Below are 12,192 nucleotides of genomic sequence, written 5' to 3' on the forward strand. Positions count from 1 at the left end.
AGTCCTCAACTTACAACCGCAGTTGAGCCCAATTGCTGAACAAGATAGTTGTTAAGATAATTTTTTCACCTGTTTTTTCCCCCACAGAATGGTGCTTTGTGATTGGATTTTTTTAAAAGAACTTTATTATTTTTCAAAAATAAAGTTATCCTGCAAAATTACAATATAAAGGGAAAAACTGGGAGAGAGGGGCAATGGGGGAAGTTGAAAAAAATGACATAAATCCCCCCACCAAAAAATAACATTTTTAAAAAAGTTACTTCCAATTCTCTTCAATATGGATACAGTTATAAGATCAAATACAATCTTGCCTTCAGTTGAACAAAAAAGAAGACACAAAATTAAAAACGCGAAAGATGAACAAAGCAAACATGCTATGTTTTATCTTTCCTGTTTTTAATTTTGTGTCAAATTGTTCTTTTTAAATTTTTACAGGTTGCTTTTTAATTTTGTATCCCAATATCAACAAACTTCCCTGGAGTTTAGAAGCTTTTTATGCTGCAGCACCCTCTAGTGTTAAAATCAGGTTAAATCCGCCTTGTTTGCGTCAATGTTTTATCAAGCCTATCGGAACAGCCCAGTTCTCTGCTTTGCGCAGCTTGTCTGAACTGGCCTGACAGGCTTTTAAACACAAACAGCAGCTGTAATGAAAGACTTCGGTGCTGAAAAGGGCTCCCTTAATTTGTAATAGGATTAAAATAGGTGCCGTTACAATCTTAAAACTGCAGCGGTTTGCAAAATGATCAAGGGAGAGTGGGAGCTCGAAACGCAGAGCTGCAGCCTGCACAGGGGAGATCGTGCCAAAGTAAAGGATTGATTAAAAAAAGAAAGAAAAAAGGAAAAAGTCCATCAGTCCCTGATATAGAAAAGCTTCCGGGGGAAAGAAAAAAAAAGCTACTATAAAATGAAATGGAATAACAGCTTCCATATTTCCCTGAGATCTGACTTTTGAAAGTGTCGGTTTTTCCTGTTAGCACCGCGCAGACTTGCCAAAGCGACAATGTCTGGGTTGTTTTTCACACTCTCTGCAATGTTTCCTGTAGCTGCCAGTTATTGCGATACGTGAGGCGAACCTAGACAGGGTGTTGATGGCATGGCTGCAGAGAGTGTCTCCGGATTTGAAAAATATAAACAGCTGTCTATTGTCTAGCAATTTAATGAAAAGAAGGACTAACAGGGGACTTGATAGCAGTTCCAATATTTGAGAGGCTGAGACAGAGAGGAGAAGGGGTGTCAACCTATTCAGATATTCAAGATCACATGAAGTGTTAATATTACTTTATAAGACCTTGGTCAGGCCACACTTGGAAGCTTGTGTCGAGTTTTGGTCGCCACGATATAAAAAAACATGTTGATCAGGGGTGGGATTCAGATTTTTTAACAACCGGTTCTGTGGGCGTGGCTTAGTTGGTGGGCATGGCTTGGTCATGTGACTGGCTGGGCGTGGCCAACTCAACATCACTCACATCGAGGCACGCACCTTGTGGCGTCCTGGCCTCTCATGACTGTGGGGATGCTGCATCAGTCGTAAATGTGAAAAATGGTCATAAGTCACTTTTTTCAGTGCCATTGGAACTTTGAATGGTCCCTCCACACAAGCAAAGTACCAGCAAAGGAAGGAAAAAAAAAAACTCCAGAGAAGTTCCTGAGACAGGAAGTCTAGTCTTGCCAAGAATGCAATAAGGGTTAACAGAGAGGCAATTTCTGTAAGCAACACCAGCATGTTTCCTTCCTGCCTTCCTTACAGGATTAGGCCAGTAATTTCTTCTAACAACCGGTTCTCCGAACTGCTTAGAATGTTAACAACCCGGTTCTAGCGAATAGGTGCGAACCTGTAAAATCCCACCCCTGAATCTAGTGCCATGATGGTGAACCTATGGCACATGAGAGGTCGCCCGGAAGAGTCCCACTGCGCATGCATGCACGCCACCCGCCCAACAGCTGATTGTCGGGGGTCTCACGTGCATGCGCCAAGATGCATGGTGTGCAAGGGATCGCGTGCGCAGGGGGCTTGGGGGGTGCGCGCATTGCCTTCTGGGTGCTGGCATGTGAGCGCGCATGCAATTTGCAACACAGGAGACAAAAAAGGTTAGCCATCACTGACCTAGTGATGGTCATGGGATACTAAAGAAGCAATCAAATCATACTAGGAAACTAAATAAAACAATATAAATTGTAAACATATAAGCAACAAAGTTATAGTCATAAGTGGGAGGAGAGAGGTAATAGGAAGGATGAGATGAAGAATAGTAATACTAAGGAAGATACTTATTGGATTTTATTGATGGGCTTGCTGCCAGAAACTCTCCAGAAATATAGGCTAATTTCTAGTAAGCTGAACAATAGTAGCTCCTAACATGGGATGCCCATAGTAGTCTGTACTAATAGAAGATACTTAAGTGTGCCCTCCGAGCAGGTCATGTCCTGAATTATACTAGTAAGATGCTAAAATGAGATTAGAGTCACCAAGTTGAAAAGTTCAAGTTTGAAACCAAAATATTGAAAACTGTTTATTTTGCTTAGCCAAAGTTACTTATCCTTTAATTCCTCAAATCTTATGCAGCCCGTGGCTATCTTGGCAGGATGCAAAATGTCAATCAAATCACCGAGTCTGTAAATGTTATTTGTTTACATCCAATTGACATTAATTAATTAAAGGTTTAAATTGTCGAACAAAATGGTTCTTGATCCCCTGGAAGGCAGAATGTAGTGCATGAAAGTAGCCAATTAACAAAATACTGAATCTGTTTACCTGCTTCTACTAAGAACTATGCAGATTAAATATTCAGAGGGGTAGAAAGAGAGATGACCAGGGGGAACTATTAGTACGAATAGGCAGGTCTCTAACATTGCTGACACAGTTCTGCGTCAGGACACCGATAATTTTGGTTTAGTGGTGATACTTCATTCTCATTCTGTTAAATATTTGGGTATACATGATCGTGGTAAAGTTTAGCTCCTTGACTTAGGTAGTAAGCCTCCCAAAGTGACAACCTTTTTCTCTTATGCACTAAAGTACTGTCTTACTGATAACCCCGTGGTATTAAATATGTCCATATGCCATTATTTACAGAACCCTATTTCATTCTTTTCATTGCAGGAATTGATTACAAAACCACAACAATTCTGTTAGATGGCAGAAGGGTCAAACTGGAGCTCTGGTGAGTCAGCATTATATAAATCTTTCAAAGTAGTGGAAAACCCGAGCAGGGAATCTGAATTCACTAAAGATAATCTGCAACTTTATATCGTTATTAAAATCTGTTTTAGTTATGCTGTAATTCATATGAAATATATAACCTGTAAATTAGCTTATGTTGAATCTCCCCTCCATGATGATGATGATGAATGTTACTCTACAAGAAAGCAAGATTTTGTACAATGTCAAATAAGCTATGAAATCTAGCCCACAAGTTTATTATTTTTATTTTTGTACGTCCTGCCTCTATTTTTTTATATATATATATAAACAACTCAAGGCAGTGAACATACTTCATACTCCTTCCTCCATCTAATTTGCCAACAACAACCCTGTGAGGTGAGTTGGACTGAGAGAGAGTGACTGGCCCAAAGTCACCCAGCTGGCTTTCATAGCTAAGGCAGGGCTATCCTAAAGGTCCTTTTTTTTTTCAAGAGGCAACTGGACTTTCTGTGTTTTTCTTTGAAGATGTTTCTCTTCTCATCCAAGGAAGCTTCTTCAGCTCTGACTGGACGGTGGGGAGTGGAAGGATTTACATTCCTTGCAGACAGCTGGTCATTTGCATTCTTTTTAGAGAGTCCTTGAGGCCGCTTGGAGGTTTATACGTGTTGTGTGGCAATCTCTGTCCAGGTGGCCTCAAGGACTCTCTAAAAAGAATGCAAATGACCAGCTGTTTGCAAGGAGTGTAAATCCTTCCATTCTCCACCATCCAGTCAGAGCTGAAGAAGCTTCCTTGGATGAGAAGAGAAACACCTTCAAAGAAAAAAACCAGAAAGTCCACTTGCCTCTTGAAAAAAAAAAAAAAAAAGCACCTTTGGGACAACCAGGACCTGGAGGACTGAGAATCTCCATTGATATCAGGCAGGGCTAGAACTCACCGTCTCCTGGTTTCTAGCCTGGTGCTGGACTACATGAAACACTAGACCAGACTGGCTCGCTAAACAATATCTAAATATATACTCTACAGAAAAAGGAGGAAAAGTTATAACGAGAAGAAATACTGACTCTGTTTTTAAACACAGATGTTCAAAATGCTGGTGACAGCTGTTGCCATAACATTGAATGTTCAGCTAAGCAAATTGTTCTAACTAGAGGACTGCCTGCATCAAGCTGCTTATGCAGAGAGAGGACACTTCCAAGGAAATGTTCGCCAAAATTGCCCCCTTGCAGGCTTTCCATAACAACGGCCACCGATCAAATAAGCGCGGCATAAGTTCCTCTGGTTTTGCGGTACAGACAATCCCATCGGGAAGAGAAACCCGACGTAGGGCATTTCGGCTAATGAGGCTTCCAGCGGCTTGTGGTGTCCTCCTCCCAAGATCATTAGAAGCCCAGCAGGATTCAAAGCACCCCGATGAGGCCCTCAGCCAAGGGAATCTGACCTCCGCTTGCCTTTCAGTGGAGACTTGCAAAGTTGTGCACACCCCGCCACGCCACGCCACAGATGTCTGGCGATGCCCCTTGGTGCGCTCCACTGTGTAGGTAAATTCAAAGGGGCGAGAAAAACAGGGAGGCAGCTGGTATCCTTAAGGCACCCCCGCCTTCTGTTTACTACGGAACACGTTGTACTCCTAAACAAATACGGTTGTAACCATCCCCCGTGATGTAATGATGGCCTCGGCCATCGACCTTGATGCCTGGGCCCCACTATTTTTCTTTTCCGGACAGAAGGAGATCTGTTTTTATAACTTACACAATAAAGCACCAAGCACTTTCTGTCCTGTTGGAACCTCCGCTCAGAAAGAGGCCCAGGGGAGAAAAAGCTACTTGCTTGGCCAAAAATCACGAGGACGATTTATGACGGAGCCTTGACTTCTCCAGTCTTAACTGCACAATGAAGAAGAGATTTCAGAGGTCCCGAGTATCGTTCCTGACAAGAGTTGAAAAGAACGGCCAGTAAGAAGGGGGAACAATGATCTGCGTTCATAAATGACGTGTTACTCAACCAAAACCTGGTTTAATACGGAGGACCAGGGAAAAGCATTAAAGCCCTCCGCTCTGCCAAAGCTGATACGATTTTTATTTATATATATATATATATATATATATATATATATATATATATATATATATATATATATATACATACATACATACAACACACACACACACACACACACACACACACACACACACACATTCTCCATGCTTGGGTATCTCTCATATATATGTGAATATGCATATTTCTGGAACAAAACAACAACAACAACAACAACCCACCAACCATGGGTGATTTGATCTGAGGATGGGGAATCTTGCAGGAAGGCAGTATCATCGCCAAAGCTGTCCTGAGGTTGCTAGTAGAAACCTACAATCTCGTAAGGGCTGACAGTTTTTCTATTTGTTCATGTCAAGATAGACAGACAGACAGACTGACTGACTGACTGACTGACTGACTAGAAAGTACAAACACATATTCATGCATTGTAAAATATTTTCAAAGAAACAGCTTTTTAATTCAGTGTACGATCCTTGCATAAACGACAGCGTCCGAAACAAAAACACAAGGGAGTCAAGCCCAAGTTGTTTTTACACGCTCGTCCTTTCTTATCCCCCCTTCTCCTCATACTTCTACCCCAGAAGGCGACAAAAAGGAGAATTTTTGCAATTCAGGCTTGAAATGATGGTGCTCTCTGTGCTGGGTAGTTTTCTTGCAGACATTTAATTACCCAACCGGGTAACATCATCAGTGCTAGAAGGGACCGGGGTTTGCTCTCGGGTTTACATTCTAGTGGCTTGCCAGGTCAGCGTTGGTGGGGATGGTTTGGGAGGTTCTACTGCCCCAATAGGAGTAAAATCAAGCTAACAGCCTAACCAACTGCCATTGGGGCAGCGGAATCTGCCCCAAGGCCACTTTCAGCAACACTGACAGGGAAGACACTAGAAGTAGAGATGGTATTCAGCCAGTTCTGATCAGTTCTGGAGAACCGGAAGCGGAAATTTTGAGTAGTTCAGAGAACCGGAAAATCCTACCTCTGACTGGTCCCAGCCCCATCTATTCTCCACCTCCTGAGTCCCGGCTGATTGGCTGGGTCTTCTTTGGTTGCCCTGCCCAGGAGAATGGAGCTGGAAAGCAGGTTAGTGGGGTGGGGAGGGAAGGGGGGATTTTGCAGTATCTCTACCACGCCCACCAAGCCACACCCACAGAGCCAGTAGTAAAAAAATTGGAATCCCACCACTGACTAGAGCAGGGGTTCCCAACCTGGGGGTGCGAGACGATATTCTAGGGGGTGCAAGAAAAGTCCAGGTAAATAATAGGATATTGGCTATATGTTGGCATTTTTATTTTCTTTTGCAATGGATTATCTTTGTTTTCATTTTAGAGTTAAGTATCGTTATTTAGTGGCCGTCACATACATAGCTGAAAAGATTCAATCCTACCATATATTTAACGCGTTCAGTAGTTCCTAAAGTCTAAATTTCAGGGGGTGCGAGGTTCGAGTGAAATTTCTTTAGGGGTGCGGGGCGAAAAAAAAGGTTGGGAACCACTGGACTAGAGTATAAACAGAGAGCAAACCCCACTCCCTCCTAGCACTGATGATGTTACCTAGTTTGGCTATTGAAATGTCGGCATGAATACAGCCAAGCTCAGAGAGGCCCAAGGACCCCGGGCAGAAAGATGGCTTGGCAACTTTAAGCAAGCTGAAAATAATTGCTCAGTAATTAATAATATGTTCCAGTGTTAGCCAGTGAACAGTCAAAACGTACAGCTGTCTCGTACTTCCTATGGTGAGGTGAGGAAGCCTTTCAGAGCTTCCGACTTAAACCCACCCTTCTCTCTTCCAGGGACACGTCTGGCCAAGGAAGGTTCTGTACTATTTTTCGATCTTATTCCAGAGGAGCCCAGGTGAGTCCCACTAGCAATATTAAACGAGGCTGCTATTTTTTCCTCAGCACAGACCAAGAGCCAGTTGGAACGAGAGCCTTGCCATAAATCATCTCTGCTTTCCTTTAAAGCAGGGGTCCCCAATTCTGGAGCCGTGGATATGATCCTGGCCCACGGCCCATTCAAAGCCAGGCTGCACAAGCAAAGTTTCATCCTGTATATGTGGCGGGATCTAGGTAACGTGTGAAACCACACCGTCCCTGGTGCCCAAAAGGTTAGGGACCACTGCCTTAAAGGATTCCTTCCCTGTTCAACTTAAATTCTGACAACTGGTCTTTTCTTTCTTCGGGCTCTGTTTCTATCCAAACTAGCTTGATACCCATGCTTTGCTTATGAAACTATGTGGTCGGGCTTAGTTTTTGGGGAGGAAAATAAGGAGGAAGAAAAAAATGTGCCCCTGCCTACCAGCATCCATCGGTTTTCATCTGGCTAGCGTCCTGTCACTGTGTGAGAGAGTTGAGGCTGTTTGGAAACTGAAAGGGTTTGCTGTGTGAGCAAGAGGAGACAGCAGGGAGCCCGGGCATGGCTTAGCTCAACTGTTCTGTACTAAAGTTGCTTGGTGCTGTGAAACTGAAACTCCTCTGCTTGTGTTTTGCATTTGGAAGAGATTCCTTTTCAGGTGGGGAGGGGGAGTAGAACTCCTTAGCATCAGAGCGTGTTAATAATAATAATATAGGAAATACTCTAAATGCTCTGGTGGTCATTTTGAAAAATCCTTTCTCAGTGAGCACCTAGAAGCCAAGAGGAACATATGTGCCAAATTTCAAGTTTGTAGGCTTTATGGTTCTGAAGATTTTGTGATGATGCGTGAGTGGTATTTTGCTTTTATATATATAGATATATATAAGATATATATAAGATATGTGTGTGTGTGTGTGTCTGTGTGTGTGTGTGTGTGTATTGTGTGAACTTTCAGATTACTTTCAGTATCAAAGCAGGCTGATTCATTTTGTCATGTGTACTTGTCAATATTTTAATTCATTCTTGTTTTATTAATTTTTTTTCCCCACTCATAGTAACAAGTAAGTTTAGCACCCGTATGGATAAGTCTCAGGAACCGATTCACAGAATAGTTGTGACTTATAACCAGGGGACAGAGTGGGTCCCACGGGGGCTCCATGCATCAGATTTCTCAGCTCTAGAGATCTGATATTTCTCCTTGTGTGCAAAATATGCCATATGAAATGCTTCTGGAGAATAAGAAAAAAACTGAAAAGTCAGTTTTCTGCATTGGCAGTTTGCTTTCCTGCATTGCACAATTATTCTTGCCACTCAAAGAAACCGCCTCAGCGACACGACATGGAAGCCAAAGGGGAGATAGCTTCCGTGCCTGCCCTTAATGCAAAAACATTTTGACATGGAGATGCCTTTTGATAGAGCAAACCTAAAATTAATTTAGCGATTTAGTGGGCCACAGCCCACAGCTTAGGGTGTCGGGTAGGCCACCCAGAATCACTTCCCATGAGATGGACAGCCCTGTAAAACTGATCCATAAAAAATATAAATAGAGTGTTTTGATCCACCACAGGGCATCCTCTTGGTGTACGACATCACCAATCGCTGGTCTTTTGATGGAATAGACCGATGGATCAAGGAAATCGATGAGGTAAGCGGGGCAGAGCTGGGGTTTTGAATGCTCTTAAATGCAGTAAAAGTGACCTTACCTTGGTCCGATCACAATGCTCCGTTCTGAGGTCAGCAACCTTATGTTAAAAAAAGGAGTAAGAAACAGGAAGCGAAGTAAAGGAGAAAGGCATGGGAGAAGTAAAGAAAAGAAAAGCTAAACCAGGGGATACCTGCCCCATTAAGAGCCTCAGTGGCGCAGTGGTGAGAGTGCAGTACTGCAGGCTACTTTTGCTGACTGCCGGCTGAGTGCAATTTGGCAGTTCGAATCTCACCTGCTCAAGGTCGACTCAACCTTCCATCCTTTCAAGGTGGGTAAAATGAGGACCCGGATGGTTGGGGGCGATAGGCTGACTCTGTAAAACCACTTAGAGAGGGCTGGAAAGCTCTGTGAAGCGGTGTATAAGTCTAAGTGCTATTGCTATTAACTATATCCATATCTTTTTGCAGTTGGGAATGATCGCCCCAAAGGTGCTTTCTAAAAGGCGACTGGACTTTCTTATTTGTTTGTTTGTTTATTGAAAAATATTTTGCTTCTCCTCCAAGAAGCTTTTTCGGTTCCAGAAGTGAAGAAGCTTCTTGGATGAGAAGCAAAACGTTTTCAAGAAATAAAACTAAGGAAGTCCAGTCAGGAAATTTCTCCTTAGTTTTGGGTTGCTTCTCTCCTTGATTAGTTTCCACCCATTGCTTCTTGTCCTGCCCTCAAGAGCTTTGTTAAATAGCTTGACTCCCTCTTCTTTGGGGCAGCCCCTGAGATATTAGGACACTGCTATCATGTCTCCCCTAGTCCTTCTTCTCATTAAACTACAAAGTTTAATTAAACTAGAAAGTTTAATTAAAGGTGCACAGAACTGCTTGATCGGTACAATAGATTGCCAAATGTAAAGAATGCTTAAGATGGAAGCTTGGATGGCACATGAATACCAGTGTGCCTAACGTCCTTCTGTGTCTATTTAAAGCATGCCCCCGGGGTGCCCCGGATCTTGGTTGGCAACCGCCTTCACCTAGCCTTCAAGCGGCAGGTGCCCACGGAGCAAGCCCGATCCTACGCAGAGAAGAATTGCATGACCTTCTTCGAAGTCAGCCCGTTGTGCAACTTCAATGTGATCGAGTCCTTCACCGAGTTGTCCCGCATTGTGCTGATGAGACATGGCATGGAGAAGATCTGGAGGCCCAACAGAGGTGAGTAAGCTTAATTCACTCCCCTTTCTGTGGAGTCCTTAACAGATTAACAGAGTTGGAAGGGACCTTGTAGGTCATCTAGTCCAACCGATAGCTGTCTCGCCTCTTCTTGAAAGCCTCCAGGGATGAAGCTCCCACAGCTTCTGAAGGCAACTTCTGTTCCACGGGTTGATTGCTCTCCCTGTCAGGAAATTTCTCCCTTTCTCCCCTGAGCTGTTCAGAGCATCCAGAATTGGGGAGGTGCTTCAGTCTCTTCTGGAAAGGCTGGGCTTAAAACTCCGGGACGCTCCTCTTCCTCCTCCACGGGACACCTCCTCAGCGTCCCCAAGTTTTAGCTCAGCCTTCGTGGTAAGAGGTTGTGCACTCCCTGACTGGAACGGTTTTCTGATTCAGCTAGTCAAGATTCAGGTTTGCTCTTGGGTTAATTCGCTTGCAAATCCCCCCATTAATCTGGCGATTTCAAGGCTTGTGGCTCTATTAGGTTATCACCCGATCAGTTGAGAGCAGCAGTCTGAGACGGCCGCTTCTGGCAATTAGCCTATCTAATTCCCCGATCGTCTTATCTTTGCGATCGTGCCGGAACGCTCGCAGCCGCGGCTCCCTTTTCCTTACAGGATCATTTGTCTGACATTTTGGAGAGTCAGCAGCAGCGGCTCGTTCAACTGCTCAGGCATTTAACATCGGAGTTTCTGCCTTCCCGCCTTTTTAAATGGCTGGCTTCAAGTTCGCGCCTAAATATTACAGGCGCCATTCCCTTCTTGGGGACCGGGGCAAGTACTTTCCCACTCCACTTTCCTGGGATTATTTCTCTCTTAGCCTGCTGACGTTGGATAAGCAGGCTAGTCCTTAAACAGGAATTGCTTTTGGATCGTCACATTGGAGCGAAGCCTCAAGTGCCATTTCAAACAGCGGGATGTTTTTGACGGGAAAGGATCCATCCAGGACCTGTATAGCTGGTTTCCCTTGTTGGGGACCAGGGATCCTGAATATTTCTTGCTTGGAGCGTTTGGGGGGTTTCCCTTGCTGGGGACCCTTAGATACTGTTTCCCATATGTACGGGCTTACATATATATATAGGTATATGTATATATATGTGTGTGTTTGTATATAGAGATATATATATAGACTTACACTCCTGGAGAAGCGCCCTACTTTCAACCACAGGGGTAGGCACCACCCCTAAGTACAAATCATCATCATCATCATCATCATAATTTTTTTAAAAAATTAAAGTTAGAGGCACAAGATTCAGTCCTCCACAATGGAAGGTGACAACGTCTTCCGCTCCAAGACAAATAAGTCCCGAGATGAGTCAGTGGGCCCCAAAAAGGCCTCTAAGGCGGTGGATAAGGATGCCCATAGACAGCACCAAGCCTTGGAAAGGCAGTGGCAGAAACGGGCCAGGGAGGCGGACAAGATGGCTATGACACAACAATTGGATCAGGGCCCAAATACATTGTTGGGGCCCCTGGACTTATCCACCCAGCCAATCAGAACACAGCCAAACCCCCCCCACCCCACCCAATCAGAGCACAGCCAAACCCCAACCAATCAAACACACCCCACTAGCAGTTAAAGGAAGAACAGCTGCAGCCGAGAAGCACCCCACAAGCCTGAAGAATGAATGAGTCACACCCCACTAGCAGTTAATTTAAAGGAAAAACCCGCAGCTGCAAGATCCTACATTTTTACACACACACACACAAGCACACACACACACACACACACAATATATATATATATATATATATATATATATATATATATATATATATATATATATATATATATATATATGTTTCTGAGGTTGCCTAGATACTTCCGCGAAATCTTCAAAGTACTTTGAATCTTACGGGAGAAAACCCGAATAACCAAAGATCCATATATATAGATATATAGATATATAGATAGATAGATATATAGATAGATAGATAGATAGATAGACACATGTACACACACACACACATATATATATCCTTTGTAGCCCCAGGCTTGATATCATAACCAGCTGTTGAGGTCTTTCCAGAACATCAAAAGAAATAATGAAGTTAATCTTAATTTCAGGAGGGAAGGATGTTCCATAAAGGTGGGCACCACAGCAGAGGAGAATTGGATTAATAAATTAGATCTAATCAATAAATAATTAAAGCCATAGAATAGTGGGGGCCTTAGTGATCATTTTCACCACCTTGCCTGCGGCCTGCAGCCCCCTTTAATTTTTGCAAAAGTTTCTTGGCAAGCCAACTTTCTTGTCTTCCTCTGAGGTGCAGCTCATCTGGTTGGCCAGAAGATGGCAATGCCT

At 43.5% G+C, this 12,192-nt stretch overlaps 1 protein-coding gene across 1 annotated transcript in view; it reads left to right on the forward strand.

The window, feature by feature from the left end:
• Positions 1–12,192, forward strand: part of RAB40C (RAB40C, member RAS oncogene family) — a 41,286-nt gene that overhangs the window by 26,981 nt on the left and 2,113 nt on the right. Inside the window, exons 3-6 of the mRNA XM_087973250.1 lie at positions 3,101–3,161; positions 6,986–7,046; positions 8,614–8,691; positions 9,668–9,890. Of these exons, the coding sequence (XP_087829376.1) occupies positions 3,101–3,161; positions 6,986–7,046; positions 8,614–8,691; positions 9,668–9,890 (423 nt within the window). The remainder of the gene's footprint in view (positions 1–3,100; positions 3,162–6,985; positions 7,047–8,613; positions 8,692–9,667; positions 9,891–12,192) is intronic.

The sequence above is a fragment of the Notechis scutatus genome, chromosome 12, assembly GCF_049901735.1.
Source record: "Notechis scutatus isolate UNSWTSFEM ecotype Mainland chromosome 12, rNotScu1.2, whole genome shotgun sequence".
Classification (NCBI taxonomy): Eukaryota; Metazoa; Chordata; class Lepidosauria; order Squamata; family Elapidae; genus Notechis; species Notechis scutatus.